General features: G+C 39.1%; 2 protein-coding genes across 3 annotated transcripts in view; one reads left to right on the plus strand and one right to left on the minus strand.

Moving 5' to 3' along the window:
- Nucleotides 1–17,411, minus strand: part of LOC134204484 (torso-like protein) — a 169,604-nt gene that overhangs the window by 44,891 nt on the left and 107,302 nt on the right. The gene's annotated exons all lie outside the window — the stretch shown is intronic.
- On the plus strand, nucleotides 15,166–16,377 carry LOC134206405 (uncharacterized). The gene is made up of 2 exons (XM_062682120.1): nucleotides 15,166–16,023; nucleotides 16,066–16,377. The coding sequence occupies exons 1-2, from the start codon at nucleotides 15,166–15,168 to the stop codon at nucleotides 16,375–16,377; spliced, it is 1,170 nt and encodes a 389-aa protein (XP_062538104.1).

The raw sequence follows: 17,411 nt of genomic DNA on the forward strand, positions 1-17,411 counted from the left end.
CAAATATGACATCTTACAATAGGTATAGGTAGGTAGGCATCTTATAAGCTCACCAATTTCCGAGAAAAAATCCGATGTTTTGATTTACATAATACATAATTGGCAAATTGCTTTAGCAACACGTCAAGAAGTACTAGTTAATCTGTTCATAAAACGTTCATCTGTGATATCATAAAACGCGGTTATTAAATGTTCTACTCTAGTACTTCATGAATCATGAGCAATTAAGGTGGTTATATAACAAAGCCACAAATCGGCCATCTTGGAAACCACGTGCTTTTTATAGTGATTTTTGTGATAGTGAAGCGATAGTGAAGTTCACGAATTGAGAGAACAACAACGCCCATGGGGATCACAACATCTGTAGATCGTTTGATTACTCATGCTAAGCAATCGACTTTAATTTCAGCATTGTACACAAAATATTACGCTGGTTTTGAACTTTTGATAATAGGAGTAGAAAACTGTGTGGTGAATTTGAAATTCACCACATGGATTGATTGTATAATCACCTTAAAAAATGAGCTCTTGTATGGGACATGAACAAACAGGAACGTCTGAATTAAATAGTCTTTGGTAGTTTGGCAGAAACGCCCATTTGGCTGAAAATGTCTTTTGGTCGAAATGGACATACGGCCGAAAATGTCGTTTGGCCGAACAGGTTAATTTAGCTGAAATAGTCGTTTCCAGAAAAGGCCAATCAGCCGAAAATGTCAATTCGATATTTTCGGTCGAATTACGGTATTCCCCATTTTAGTAAATAATATGTTTGGCCGTATGACTCGTTCGGCGAAATTGGCTCTTTCTGCCAAACGATCATTTCGGCTAAACGGTATTTTCGGCCACATGACCTATTCAGCCGAACAATCTTTTAGGGCAAACGTCTTTTTCGGCCAAATTATCAGTACGGTCGTATGTCTCTTTCGGCCGAATGACATTTTAGACTTAATAAGCCTTTCGGCCTAACGTACGGTTAAGTGACATTTGACCATTTCTTTCCCTTTGAACAATTTTCCGTGAATTTTGAAGATTTTCTCATGGACAATGCAAAGATACTTAACAAGTAAATGCAAAGATACTTAAGAGTAATTTGTCGTAGAAACTCAATGAAATTCCTTCAAAATTACGAAAAGTTTACTCGTGGTTACTCGTGTGAGTAGGACAATACAGATTTTGTTTAACAAGTGGAGAACACGTAGAAAGACTGGACAAATAGAAACGGCTAATGGTAACTCTGCTTTGAAGACACTTTCCTGTCTGATGAGAAAACTCCAGAATGTAGAGGCTTGAAGGCTCTTTTTGAAGGCCCGGAGAAAACGCACAAATAGAAAATTAGTGGAAATCTTTAATAGACTGGGATTTGCTTTTTAGTACTATTCATTAGGCTCCATTTCTTAATTCTAGTTTATTGTATATAAGGTTACATGGTCATGTCTTGGAAATAGTTTACTTGCGGTTTTGTTCTAGTTGACACTTGAGGCATTGCTTGACTGTAGCAGATAAGTATCTCTTCCTGAGTCCTGGACATTGACCCACCGTTCAGTTTTGGCGGGTTGTTGAATTTTCGTGTCCGGAGTCCGTCTCCGGACACATTATTTCGATTATTTTTAATAGCGACGAATCATCGTGCTTTAATAGTAACTAACACGGACTAATCACTAAACAAAGAGACAAAAAGAATATTAAATGTTCCACTAAAAATGAGGTACGGTTCCAAATTCTAACCTCGAATTACGATGCTATACACGCGCGCACTACTACTACGTTCCAGGTTTAACAGCAAAAGAGAGGACTTTGCTTCCAAGCAAAGGGTTTTTATAGGAGATAGCTCTAACTATGTTTTTTTTAATGATGAACGCTTTACATTGTTTTCCATAATCTATGCCACCTATGCTCCACCTGTCGACCAGTGATCAAAGCAAAAATGAGTCCACCTCGAGCATGGCCCAAGCCCAAGTCTCATGTCCGTAGAGGAGCACTGGTCTTATGAGTGTTCTATAGAGTAGAGTGGGGCAAGAGTACGCACTTAGTTTTCAGTCGATCATGTAGCCCTTATGAAGCAAGCTTCTGCATATCATATCAATGTCGACGATTCGTATACTCTTCCTATATGTTACCCAGTGGCAAACATATTGAAATTATTGTAATTCGCTTTAGTAGATCCATTATTGCAAGACATGTTCAAAACGCACTTTTGCTCCACCGGTGGGGTAAGAGTGCGCATCGGGTTGGGTAAGAGTACGCATTTTTCCAATCATGTATTTTAAGTATATATTAACAAAAATAAGAGTAAATAACATTTAATTGATGTTTATTGAAAGTATATTATAGAATGTTTAAAGATTACGTAACTCTGAAAGGGGGAGGGGTCCTAGAAATATGAACTTTCATACGAAAAAACTTTATTTTTTATTATATACAAAAAAAACTACAGAGGTAAAAATATACGATGTTTCCCGTAGCTTGAGAAAGGATTTTTTTGAAGAGAGATCACTAATTACGTAACGGAAAATTTGACCATTTCATCACCCCTCCCTGCTATCTTACACTTTTTGTATGAATCCTCTAAAAATTCTATGAATCGTTATACATCTCGCAAACCTCCCAGCTCAGCGTTGAGTAATTTATGGATGTTTCTTTTGATTGAATGATTATCATTTAGATGAGATTGTGTTTTCGGACTATGTTGAGGTGAAAACAATACCAAATACAATTTTATTATTTCGTTTCAGTGCTTTGTTCGCTAAGTCCTTTCTAACACCAAATTACTTATCTTTAAAGGGAGAATTTGTAATAATTTTCGATTTCTATCCTTTTTTTCTTAGTTGTGGATCTTTACGCTTTGGAAGAAGCCTTATTTCGGCCGGAGATACGGGTTTGACATCATAACTTGAAGATTCATATGCGCACTCTTGCCCCACCCGTTCCTGCGTACTTTTACCCCACAGCTCCAAAATTTATTCAGTTAATGGTTTTGACTTCTTGTACAACCAACCGAATTAATGTTCTGCACCACAAAGTAGAGTACTTTAGGTTATCGAAATGGTACAATGTTCACCTGATTGAACGTATATATGGTATTGTAATACTAGTTACGAAAACACAATTATTTTTAGCAAAATGACTAGAAAATTAACTATCTATCCCTTGTTATTTATTCAAATCGTTTACAATTCACATGAAAATAGTTGGTCAGAATACCTATCAAACTGATGCAGTGCTGCTAGTTTATCTTTTTTTATAACTTCAAAAAATTGAAAACGTACTCTTACCCCACGCGCACTCTTGCCCCACTCTACTCTACATGACACAATTGGTGCGGGTGTGAATATTTTTTTACCGCAGTTTCTTCTGCAGCTCGTAGCAGGCCCGACTTCAGCAGATGATGCGTTTTCGTATTTCGCAACCAACTTTTTTTATCAGCCGTTAGCAAGGATAGATGAATGGTAGACGAATGCATCAACCACCTCGAAAGTATCCCCGTCTACCCTATCGCGTCCGGTTCCGCCCACTAGCATGTACTTTATCTTCGTTTGTGGCCTCACGTTTCAGTAGGGTGTACCATCGCTTATCGCTCGAAAGTTCTAAAACTTCAGCATGTTGTCTTTCTTGTAGATGGAGCTGTTATGTTTCCCTGATTCTGACTATAAGTCTATGCAGACAATTTACCAGCTAATCCGGGCCCAATTAGGATACCAAGGGAATGTAATGAAACGTTGAGATCTGGTTGAGATCCAGAAAAAAAAATTAAAAATATTGACTTTTTGGGACTTTTTTGGGGCTGGGATTTTTTTGAAAACATTTTTTTATGCCGAATGTCTTTCAAACAATTTGTTTTCGAGATAACACCAGATCTCGACGTTACGTGCATTTTTAAGACATTTGGCATAAAAAAATCGATTTCGAAAAAAAAAATTCCAAGTCCTAAAGTCAATTCTTTTGAACAAACGGGTAAGTGCTCAATATTTTCATCTCCTCAAAAAAGTTCATATGCAAAATTTCAGCTCAATCGGACTTCGTTAAGGGTTTGACCAAAGCGGTCAAAGTTTGACTTTTTTGAAACACGAAAATTTCCCAAGGTGGTACATGGTACAGGAAAATTTCGAAATAGAATTTTCGTTTTTGATGCCAAATGTCTTTGAAAGGCATGAAACGTCGAGACCTGGTGTTACTTCGAAAAAAATAACTTTTTGGGACTTTTTAGAAATTGATTTTTTTATGCCAAATGTCTTTGAAATAAAAACGTCAAGATCACGTGTCATCTCAAAAAAAAAAAAATGAGGATAATTGACTTTTTGGGACTTCGAAAATTTTTGGGACTCAAAAAATTTGTTTAAGAGATAACACCACATCTCAACGTTTCATGCATTTCTAAGACATATGGCATAAAAAAAATGATTTCGAAATTTTTTCCTGTGCCGCCCTTCGTGTGAAATCTTCGTGTTTCAAAAAAGTCAAACTTTGAACGCTACTTTTAAATACTTGGGTTTTTATCACCAAATCATGAACCATCAAGATTTACGCCCGGATCCGTAATGTATGGACATTGGCATATGATACCAACAGTACAAATGTAGATATTGATCTCTTGTTTCCTGTAGTAAAGTTAGATATTTGAGAATATTTATCAATAGCTTTTATACTAGCAACTACTTTTGCAAATTTCACAATAAGACTCGCGTTAATTCCTGTGACAGAAGCACTGGTTTCAGGGTCAGAGAAAAATGTACTTGCTGCACTCTAATTTTCACTACTCAGTGACTGAGTCAAATTTTATCTCTTTCCTTCCCACGGATTACGGATACTCAATTTCCATCAAAATTAGGACTAAATATAGTCCTAATTTTGACGGAAAATGAGTAAAATTTCCGTGGGAAGAAAAGAAAGGGCAATACAATTTGACTCAGTCACTGAGAAGATGAAAGTTAGCGCGTGTGTTACCGTCGTTTGAAGTACCATTCGATTTGTCGACAATTAATCCTATTTCAGTCTTGAACTGGTTTTGGATTATATTCTTACATTCCTCAAATTCTCAAACCTACCAAGTTTTGAACTTCTATCTTTAAAATAAGGCTCGCTGACGTTTCTCTTGCACGCGCACAGGAAGGATAGAATTTGTTTTCATCGGGAAACATGGAGATCGAATCCATTCAAACATTCTTCGTATGGAACTAATTCGTTGATCTGAGACTCCATTACAGTTTGCTCTTCTAAAATAATGCTTCTTCTCTAGCAAAAATGAATTTGATCGGTCTGAACCTGGACGAGGATTGTGTCACAAAATTTCTCCTTTCTGTATAATGGGAAGCAGATCGAAAAAAGGTATTCATCGATATAGTTCTCACTTCAAAACTTCTGTTTGTAAATGCTATGTCCGGAACTACCATCCATTCCAAATTTGTTTTAGCTTTAGTATGCTGAGTTATCTGCACAACTTCGGGGATGCTACTTGCTGTTAGAATAAGCATTTCTTGAAGATATACCTTTGCCGATGTTTCAGATGTGGATACATTTTTTGGAACGATTTTTTCTTGAATTGCTTCAACGCATAAATACTTGGAAAACAATCTTTATGTAAGGTGTTTACTGCATCTCGAAGGACAATGTTTTTCCACTCGGACAGATTTAGATCCACAAATATGACCAATGCCTGTGAATGGCTGAAGCATTTGTTGGCATCCTCTGCTGTGATTGCAGAGTTTGCTGAAATGTTTGCAGCAAATGTTAGTTTTTCAAGATTGTTGTTTAAAAACAGTTCTGCATTCATTCCGCCGTTTTGGTTGAGCAACTTTCAAGAGCGTTCTGAGGACGTCCCCGAGATGTGTTTCCAATTGAACAATGACCATTATTGTCATCATGGTTAGGAAACACTACCGGTAACGTGTTTTCTTTTTAATATATTTTTTTATGCGGTGGCATTTGAGCCATTTGGAGTTCAAATTCAACCAAAGTACAGAGCATGATTTATGCTAATCAAAGTGTATCTACTCGGGAGTGTCTTCTAACAAACATGAGTCTGAAAAGCGGAACACACATCCTCTTATTATCATCAACCCACTTATCAAAAATCTGCATGTCCTAGAGGGTTTGTTGTTGTCCTATACAAAATTAAAAATCTCGTATAGTTGCGGATAGATGCAGCTGAAACATGCATGGTCTCATAGAGGAGACCTTAGGCAATGATCCTATACATATTTCAAAGAGGAACTTTTTTTGCCAAACGATTCAACATCACAATAAAAGGTATTTGTGTCAAAAAGTCGAAGGTCAAAAGGTGGGAGGACAAAAGGCCGAAAGTACGAAAGGTCGAAGGACAAAATTTCGAGAGGACAAAAGGTCAGAAGGACAAGAGATCGAAATGACAAAAAGAGAGAAGAAGGTGAAGAAGGTCGAAAAAATGACAAAATGTTAAAGGGAAGGAAGGTTTAAAAAATAACTGGGTCAAAATGTCGACAGGACGAAAGATCGAAGAGACAAAAGGCTGACAGAAAAAAAGTCAAATAGACAGAGAGTGGATGCTTCATTCTATTAATCATAGGTTATTAACCATCTAAAACTCAAATTTTGGTTTTTCGCTCACGTTTTAGGCAACAAATTTAAATTCACGATTTCATAAATTTCATCTTTTTAGAATTTTGTTTTTCTAGTTTAGAATTAATTTTTAACCAGGTTTGAACAAGTATTGAAGTTTATATCAGGGGCGACTCGTCCATACGTTCTACCTGTTCATGGAACAGGTAACCATTTTTAGGTCAGAAGTAAGAAATTAATGTCTTGGCAATTAATTATAATATATAAATAATTTACAATGATTTTAACATCTAAACATCTAAAGAAACAAAATATTTCGTAGGCAGATCAAGTTAACGCCACATGCTTGGCGTACAGTCAAATTGCAGCTAAATGTGTGTTTCTCTGAAAAACCACACCCCATCACATAGAAAGCTTTTGCCAGTCGTGCGATCTATAATGAAGAACCAACAGCAGCGCTGCCAGAAGTCAAATTTAAAGTTTTGCGTCATGACAAATGATTTGAAATAATTTCCTCCTTGGTATGCTCACTCGTTCTCCGCGGGCAGAGAACCAGCGTGAGCGTTGCCAGCTTTCTCCGTTTTCTCACATCATCCTCTTTCGCATGCGAAGCAAGCACGTTTAGATGCAAGTTCTGTTCTGCTATTTGAACCCGTTTGACGCGCTGCGAGAACAATCAACGACGCGACGCACCTTCGGATAGACTCGATCGTAGTGTCGGGCCGTGCTTTGCCGAAAGGCGCACCGCGCACGCTTTCACGCCGATGATTAGAAACAGTTTGTTTTTCTTTTTTCACGTGATGAATATGCAATACATCAAGAACAATATTAAATTAATGTTTGCGTTTTCAAAAGAGACTTTAAATAATGCTTTTTTACGAATACTCAAAATCAATCAACATAGAGAAAAAGGTATAGTTTTCACTAAATTTTAAAAATTAAATAACTGGAACACATTTCAGTTTCTAAATGTGACTCATTGGTCGTCACAATCTGAGGTCACATCAAACAATAATTGTATAATTATATACTATAATTATTATACTAATAATGGTTAATAACATTTCTTTCATAGCAACAAAATATGTGAGAGTTTAAATATTAGCGGCGATGGGACCAGCGTACCCTGAATGGTGAAATGAGCCGATATGAAAGATCTCTATTCTGAGCAATATCCAGTTATTGCCCAACTGTCACCAAGTTAGATTTTAGACGATTTCCGAGTCTAAAATTTTAAGTGCATCTAAATTTAAAACATTTTTGTAACAAAAGAGAAAAATAAGTCATTTATTGTTTTGTAAATCTTTTCTATTTAAATTGTTTTTTTTCTTCTAATATTTGGTTAAGTTGTACAAGAAAAGGTTGTAATATTAGATTAAATGCCCAACTTTCATTCGAAACCACTCAGCTTGATGATTTTTTTATCAGCATGGTAGAACAGGTGTAGCAAAACTCCACGAGACGCCCCTGGTTTATATTATCGATCGACATAAAAAACTTTTTTAAATCTTCTTTTCTTCTTCTTCAGTGGCTCTACATTCCAACTGGAACTTGGCCTGCTTTTCAACTTACTTACTTAACTATTAGACCTCTTCATGTTTTCAAAAAGTATCAGAAATTCAACAGGTCAGTCCAGAATCACAATTCTTATGCTAAAATAAGTCTACTGTCAAATTTTCAGGTAATTCGGATAAAATTTAGAGGTGGCTCAAGTCAATTTAGTGTTTCGGGTCTATTTTCAATTTTGAAAAAAATCTAACAAGAGATATAAACGCCGAAAACCATCGCAACAACCTCTATATGGAGGCTTTTGGTGTGCTCTACAAGTCTTGTGAACATTGCGACTCGTTCCGTTCACGTTTTGGTCATGTTAAAGTGATTTTCAAGCTTTAAAGTGCATAAAAACACTCTTCCTTCGTAAAGTCGTTGTTCTACAAATTTCTTGAATTTTTGACAAATCATGCTAATTTATTATATTTATTTTCCTCTTTTTTCCCTGGACATTTGAGTATTATAATTGCTAATGTTCGATTTACCGTTAAATTCTTAAAAATCAGAAGCTGATGATCCGAAGCGAGGATTTCCTTAAACAAACTATTCGAATAAAACATAAATCAAATCATATGATATTTGATGCTTACAACAAACGTTATCCAAATTTGGTTCATTTCACCATATGTATTAGAGTGGGGCGCAGTTGTATGGGAAAACGCAAATTTCGTCCGATCAAGTGAGATCAAGGTTTTTCTTAACCGTTTTGGGACCCCAATCAACTGTGCAAAATATGGGCTCGATTGGTTGCAACCTCGCATGCCGCATCGCGTTTTAAATTTACATGGAGATTAGTATGGGAAAACGTACTTTTTTACATTTTTGCTCTTAGCGGTTTCAATTTATAATCAATCATGTGACTCAATACGTTAGCATATAGCCTGGAAGATGCCGAAAGACTTTGCCGAAGAAGTTACGCAGCTGAAAGGTCTACAAAAAATGTTATTACGTTTCGAAAATTGATTGTTTAAACCATATGCAAGAAATCAATGTTTCTGCCAGCACTACCGGACAACCTATGGTTATCGAAAAGCAAAGCCCATCTTCATTCTTGTCGGATTTTTTTCTTTGTGAAATAATTCCGGATAGCTGCCATTAGCTCTAAAGCCCTATAAGATCAATTATTATGAAATAACACTCAGTTAAATTATTGGTCTACGTAGTACGGCAGTGCTGGCAGAATAAACGATTTTTTGCATATGGTTTGAACACTCAATATTCGAAGCGTTATAACTTTTTTCGTGGACGTTCCAGCAACGTGCCTTCTTCAGCAAAGTTTTTCGGCATCCTTTGGGTTATACTTTAACGTAATGTGCCGCTTGGTTTACGATGAACTGAAACCTCTAGTAGTAGAAATGCAAAAATATACGTTCTCCCATACTAATTTCCATACAAACTTCAAACGCGATGCGGAAAGCGAGGAAGCAACCAATCGATCCCAAATTCTGCACAGTTGTTCAGGACCCAGAATGGCTTCAAAAAACCATTGATTTGAAAAAATGACCATGACGCCCCACTCTAATATGTATGTATGCTTTTACCATTTAGTGCGTCGTAGTAACAAGTGAAATTAAAGCTTATTTGTTCGAACAACTTGTTTGACGATATCCCAACGTGCAAATTTGTGACAAGTGTTCAGCTTCTGATTTTTAAGAATTTAACGGTAAATCGAACATTAGAAGTTATATTACTCAAATGTCCAGAGAAAAAAGGGGAAAATAAATATTTTAAATTAGCAATGATTTACCATAAATTCAAGCATTTTGTAGAACAAGGACTTTTAGTTGAAACAGTATTTTTATGCACATATAAGCTTGAAAATCACTTTAACATGGTCAAAACATGAACGGAACGAATCGCAATGTTCACAAGACTTATAGAGCACACCAAAAGCTTCCATATAGAGGTTGTTGCGATGGTTTTCGGCATTTATATCTCTTGTTAGATTTTTTTCAAAATTGAAAATAGCCCAAAAACACTAAATCGACTTGAGCCACCTCGAAATTTTATCCGAATTAGCTGAAAACTTGACAGGAGGCTTATTTTAGCATAAGAATTGTGATTCTGGGCTGACCGGTTGAGTTTTTGATACTTTTTGAAAACATGAAGAGGTCTATTAACTATGTTATATTAGCTATTCCTCAGTTATTAATTGAAAGCTTTTCTATGTCAGCCATTGCATGAGTATGTATGCTGTGTGGCAAGTACAATGGATACACTATGCCCAGAGAGTCGATAATGTTTCCAATCCGAAAACATCCTAGACAGGACCGAGAATCGAACTCGCCATCTCCAGATTGGCAATCTTACGCCTTTGCTCGTAAGGCTACTAGAGAAATCTAACTAATTAAAAATTACAAAAAAAAATATCAAGGTACCCCGTCTAAAGGAGGTCTTGGGCGTTAGCGTTTACTAGTTGACTTCATTAAATGAGACAATATTATTCACAAATTATGTAACGCAATTTTGGGCAATTCCATACCATTCCCTATACTCTTCTTATTATATTCGTTTATATTCACTTCAAAACAAATTTTACTCCCGTAAAAAGGTATCGTCTTTTGAGCACATACAAATAAAATTATGTTCATTAGAAGATGGTATGTTAAGACGAAAATGATATATTTCGAATGATCATTTTGATAACAATGAGTGAAGAACTAGTTAATGAATGAATTAAAATTTAAGTAAATGAAGCCTAGCAAAACTTCGATGGACTCAGATTTTTTGTTTCGACCTTTTGTCCCTTTGACCTTTTGACCCTTCGACCTTTTGACTTTCGATCTTTTGTCCTACTACCCCAATAAAAGGTCTTGAAGAATAATTTCTTTAACAAATCATAGCTTCATTGTCTCGAAACTACACCACAATTCGGCACCAAAAGGAAAAACAGCTTTTGTAAACAAAAGCTTGTTCAGTCGATGGTGGTCTAATTTGAGTCCACATACGCAGCGAATTCTCCTCCTTCATTAAATGGCACTGGATTGCGTTTGTGGGAACTAATTAGCTCACCAGCGATGAGAGAAATTTTCGTTTACAAAAGCATTTTTGCCTTTTTGAAATGTTTGTGCCGAAATGTTCCTTTTTGAAAACCTTGATCCTTTAACCTTGATTATTAGTCTCCTTATACATTTATTAGATATGAAATACAATTCCCAACGGTTTCTTCTTCTTCTTCTTCTCTGGTAGAATAGCCCGAAAATTCGTTTTGGTTTGCGACAAATGTCGACGCCCGTTATAGCAACCTAAGTAACATTTTTGGTTTCATAACGGTCTTTAAAACCATTTTTTGCTCTACAAGAGTCTTATAAAACCAAAATGTTACTGGGGAATTGTCATGATTTCCGACGCCTACTATTACTTGTTTAAATCAAAGTAGGCATTTATAAATATGCATGACTGTTATTTTCACCTCGAATAAAAATAGTGAAAATTGCATTTTGTCTACTGTGGGCGTTTTAAGTTCTTGTTGGATAGAGACCAGATTGTCGGGTGCTTTATTCTTTTTTCTATTGTGCCCACGTGAGTTCAATAATGCGTGTGGTTTTATTTCCGATCTTATTCAGACCTGAATTGGTCTGGTTAAAACTTTGGATTGGTACGACTGGTGTTGATTTCAGTTTCCATGTCCTCCTGCGAGCTAGCAAGTAGTTGGTCTTCAGTTAGCCCGCAAACAACATACTGAGGAGTCCACTCTGGTGCTTCTCAGGTTCCGTTCGCGATTCTTCTCTTCTTCTTATTGGCATTACATCCCCACACTGGGACAGAGCCGCCTCGCAGCTTAGTGTTCATTAAGCACTTCCACAGTTATTAACCGCGAGGTTTCTAAGCCAGGTTACCATTTTTGCATTCGTATAACATATAACGAGGTATATATCATGATGGATTTTCACCACCGGAACAGGCAGTTCGCACTGATATTCACAGCCAGTCGACACAACTGCTACCGACACTATACCCCTCTGTATTAAACTCCCTAAACTACCCTATGTTTTGATGAACTTCGTCATATGAATAGACTAATCCAAATTTTGGTTTTGTAATTTAGTCTCTGCGTCTCTTACCAAATTTGTTAACAGCGGAATAGCATTCATGTGTCTTTTCAAGACATTCTTAGTTGATTGATTGGCACGATCCATTCTCTGCTTCCGAGAAATCTGTTACCCATTTCAATCAGTTAGAATCGTCTTCCTATTAAAAACAACGATGTTCGGTTGACTGCTTGCAATGCATCCGACAACGACACAGGCACCCAACATATGTGCTGCTATGTGCCATTTGGTCAATCATTCTGTTGGCCCTCAATCAATCGCACATGTGTCAAGTGTTGGTAGGTACAATCGAATTCATTTGGCTGCGCCATCCTCGAGTCTTCCATGTTTGTCGCAAACGAGCCGTGTATTACATAATGGCGTCGCCGACTGCACATTAACGACACCTACCGCTGCCGCTTCTGCAATAAATTGATTGGCATTAGGTATTGGCCGCATGGTGGTTGGTCTTGTCACAATTGCTCCCACCAACCAAATGATCACGTGCCGTTATCGCAGCTCCCTGGTTTGTAGACTTGTGTGCGATAGGGTGGCATAGGCTAAACAAAACCAATATAATGATGGTTTGGTGATGGTCATTTTGATCACCTAATTTGGGACCTCAATGTAAAGGTCAGCGTCCCTTTATAGAATTTGACGGGGTCTCTCGAAATGAGCAACCCTATCTACATGTTCAAAACAAAAATCACATTGACCGATACCACAGCCAATTGCTGACATTTTTGCATTGTATAAACAATTATAGTATGCTGGTGATACGCCACTCGGTCATGGAATTGTTTTATGTACTACACCGGAGCCGGTGCAATGTACTTATGTACGTTTGCGCTGCCTTTGCTCGCATTGAAGTCACCGCCCGCTCGCATCATCGTATGAAAAAATGACGAGAATATGCGCATCATGCAAAAATAGTGAAAACTTTTTGCATGGTCACGTGAAAAGGGGAAACTTCTATTCTCCCAATCATCGTTCTTTCTCGCTGTAGGTACATACATATATCAAAGTGACGTGGCGTAGTTCTTGAGTGGAGTTGTACACGACACTAAGCAAGTAACCTTTTTCGCAATACTAAACATGGAAAAGAATGGCATCAGATAGGAAAGAAACGTGCGCAACTAACTGAAAGGTAGAATGACTTAAATAGAAGAGCGGCACTTGATGGATCACTAAAATGATTATGCGATGAATCAGTTTAATGCTGTCATACTGCAATATTACCATGAGGTGCTATTATTATAATTTGCATGTGGGAAATGCTTGGCTGTTATTGAAACGAATGACGCCAAATTCACAGCCTAGAAGTTTGATACATTTATGGAAAATATGTTGAATGCGTAATCTCTATTATGGACACATTTTTAGAATATTGGTCCTAAAACATGATCATTTTGTATGAAAATTAGCGAACTCCTTATATTTATTTCCGGAGGTGTATTGTTGGGATTAATTGCCGTGCCGTGTAAGAGGCTTTTGTTGCTTTAAGAGAGAGACAGCGAGGATTGGACGCACGATCAATACCAGCAAAACGAAGTCCATGGTGGTGGTGGTGGTGGTGGTAGTGGTGGTAGAAAAATTTGAAGTAATAGAAGAATTTGTGTATCTTGGAACATTAGTGACGTGTGATAATGATGTTACCCGCCAGGTGAAAAGGCGTATTGCAGCTGCAAATAGGGCTTATTATGGACTTCGTAACTAGCTTAAGTCCCGTAGTCTGCAAACGAAGACAAAATTCGCGTTGTTTACTACTCTGATTCTTCCAGTGGCTTTATACGGCCATGAAACATGGACGTTAAAGGATGCTGATCGGAGAGCTTTCGGAGTGTTTGAGCGTAAGGTGCTGCGGACAATACTCGGCGGTAAACAGAAAAACGGCATCAGGAGGTGTCGCAAGAATCACGAGTTATACCATGTGTATAAAGGGCTGGCTATTGTTGAGCTTATACAACACGACAGACCACGGTGGGCTGAATACGTTATTCGTATGCCGGAATAATGTCAAACGAAGATAATATTTAGTAAAGAACCCGAAAGAGGCCGTAGTGGAGAAGGATAATCCATTTGGTGTAGGTTGATCGAAGAGATGAATCCCATCAAGTATCAATTAAGTACATATATGGGTCAAACCTTATGCTGTGGTTGAGCACATTTATCGTTGTAAATCTTCATATTTTGAAGGACTAATCTACATTTTTGCACTAGACGGTTTGCTTACTTTTGGTTAAAACACTAAGTAGTCAAAATTGCCAATAATTGTGTTCAATCTCTGTCAAAAGTTTCGAGCGAAATGGACTTTATGTTCTACAAATTTTCCTAAACTGAGCTCTGGTTCATTCATTTATTTAGTTTACATCTAAACAGATATCACTCAATGGCCATCAACTATCAGAGTATTTCCCCCGCGTATGGTATCTTCCCATCTTCCCCGTGGTGAACCCTAACAAGCCGGGAAAACTACGGATCGTATGGGACGCGGCAGCCAAAGTGGCGGGAACGTCACTGAACTCTTTCCTGCCTACCGGTACAGATCAACTCATATCTCTTCCATCGGTTCTACGACGTTTCCGAGAGTTCCGGATTGCCGTCACCGGCGACATTCTGGAAATGTTCCACCAAGTGATGGTGAACAAGGACGACCAGCAATGCCAGCGATTCCTGTGGCGTGACGGCGAGCAACGAAGTCCAGATGTCTACGCGATGAAGGTGATAACGTTCGGGGCTACGTGTTCGCCAAGCTGCGCTCAATATGTGAAAAATCACAAAGCGCGAAGATTTCAGGAACGGTATCCGAGAGCTGCTGAAGCAATAATCAATGAGCACTACGTCGACGACATGCTGTCAAGCGAGGAACTGACGGAGACGAAAGAGTGGAATTGGCTCTCGACCAAACTGAACGTCGCCGATCGCTACCAAGTGGCAATAATCACTGGATATGTCACCTTCAACCCGTTGGTTCCGAACACCAGAATTCTTGTGAAAGTCGAGCGAACAGCGGCCAGCGCAACCGTCAGAGTTTGAGGAAACCGCCGAAGATATGCGGCCACGGGTGCTCCATCACTTTGCGCAGCCTGCAGTCTTTCGACGGGAGGACTTTTCATCGTGGATGGATCTGCTGCGTCGCGTGGCATACGTTCGAAGGTATCCGGCGAATCTGCGAAAGAGGCAAGCGAAGAAACCAAACGTCACCGGTCCGCTAACGCAGGAGGAGTTGAAGGAATCCGAATCGTTGATCTTCAAGATGGTGCAGGATGCTGAGTTCACCTCTAAAATCGGTCTACTGAAGAAGCGGAGGTGTACGCCGCTGCCGAAGAATAGCTCGCTGTACAAGTTTAGTCAGTACCAGGACGGTTATGGAGTGCTGCGTATAAGGGGCCGTATAGACGCCTGCGAAGTTGTGGACGAGAGTACAAAATACCCAATACGGCTGCCCAAGCGTCACGTGGTAACGGACATGATTGTAGCCAGTGTTCATCAGCGGTACTGCCACATAAACCACCAGACTGCTCTCAACGACATCCGATGCAGATTTTACGTGCTTCAACTCCGCTCTACGTACAATCGTGTACGAAACCGATGTCAGCTCTGCAAGAACCGCCAGGCGAAGCCAGCTGTACCGGAAATGTCTGCTCTCCCACCTGCACGATTGAAAGCTTTCTGCCGCCCATTCTCCTACATCGGAATCGACTACTTTGGGCCGATGAACGTGGTTGTTGGCCGGAGGGCCGAGAAACGTTGTGGAGTCTTAATCACCTGCCTCACAGTACGAGCCGTACATATCGAGATCGCCCACAGCCTCACGACAGACTCATGTATTCTAGCTCTTCGAAATTTCATTGCCAGAAGAGGCGCCCTTCTGGAGATAGTCAGCGATCGAGGCACTAACTTCATCGCAGTCAGCCGGGAGCTGACGGCATTTTTTTTATGTCTTTATTAGGAGGTGCAGCAAGTTAATCAGGACAAGCTGATAGGGTACTTCATCACCACCGATACCAAGTGGTCGTTCAACCCGCCTGCTTCTCCACACTTCGGCGGAGCCTGGGAAAGACTTGTCCAGACCGTGAAGAAGGCTCTCAAGCACCCCCAACTCACACGCACACCCACAGACGAGATACTCCGGAACATGTTGACTGAGATAGAGCTGATCGTCAACTCACGTCTGTTAACCGAACTGCCCTTAGACGACGAGCATACTCAGTCACTCACACCGAGCCACTTTCTGCTCGGGTTATCAGACGATCGCGTTTGATGACAGTAGCTACGCCCTCAAGCACATCTGGAAAACGTCTCAGGTTTATGCCAACCGATTCTGGTGACGCTGGGTATCAGAGTACCTACCAACACTCACCCGAAGGACGATATGGTTTACCAGCGTCAAGCCCGTAGCAGAAAGGAACATCGTCATTATCGTAGACGAGAAAATGCCGAGGAACTGCTAACCGAAAGGCCGTGCCATCCGATTGAAGGATGAACAGGTTCATCGAGCTATGGGGAAGTCAGCAACCGGACTCCTTGAGAGACCATCCGCGAAGTTAGTAGTGTTGTACGTCGGAGCAATCGTGAGTTCGTCGCACCAGTAACTCCGAGTACTGGGGGGAGTGTCGCAACATTCGTTGCGCCGCATCACATCCAATCACCATTTGAACCGCACCTTACATGACACTACATTTATTTACGCCGGCGCGCTGCTGCGCTATTACAATAACGCGCCGCTGCGCGTCAACGTCACTGTCAGAATGACAGTAGGTAAGGAATGTGGGAGAAACGTCAACCACATTGAGGGAGAAGAAATCGTGATATAGCAAAAAAGTGGTTTGGCGAATATAAACATAAAATTTGATTGATTGTTCCAATTTCTAACTAAAATTAAATGAGTTGCTATTTGAATCGTTAGTAATGTTAGCAGATTAGTAAATCATAGTAAAAAAACGTGAATTAAAGTGGTTTAGCTAAATATTAGCTAGGATTGGATGTGACAATAAGTCATAAAAATTGTACCGATTTTCTGTCATTATCGTACCGGTTGCTGATTGGGTGAAAATGACAATCGATTATTTCGATCGGCGGTGGCATATTTTCAGAAGGGTAACTTATTGTTATCTTAGCCGTGTTGCTGGTGCACAAAATTGATATCCATAAAAAATATGCAAAAGTTTCTTTTTACTGATTTTTTGTGTAAAATGAAATTATGCACACTTAAAACTCTGATTCCCCCTCGGTAATATTTTTTACCGATTTTGTTCTGTAAACTCAAATTATTACCGAGAGATCAGTAAAATTTTA

The sequence above is a fragment of the Armigeres subalbatus genome, chromosome 1 (assembly GCF_024139115.2).
Source record: "Armigeres subalbatus isolate Guangzhou_Male chromosome 1, GZ_Asu_2, whole genome shotgun sequence".
NCBI lineage: Eukaryota > Metazoa > Arthropoda > Insecta > Diptera > Culicidae > Armigeres > Armigeres subalbatus.

Excerpts from the sequence above, each read along its gene's own strand:
- LOC134206405 (XM_062682120.1), top strand. The coding sequence starts at position 15,166 with ATGCGGCCACGGGTGCTCCATCACTTTGCGCAGCCTGCAGTCTTTCGA. Across the intron at positions 16,024-16,065 it reads GAGGCACTAACTTCATCGCA|GAGGTGCAGCAAGTTAATCA; the intron begins GTCAGCCGGGAG and ends TGTCTTTATTAG.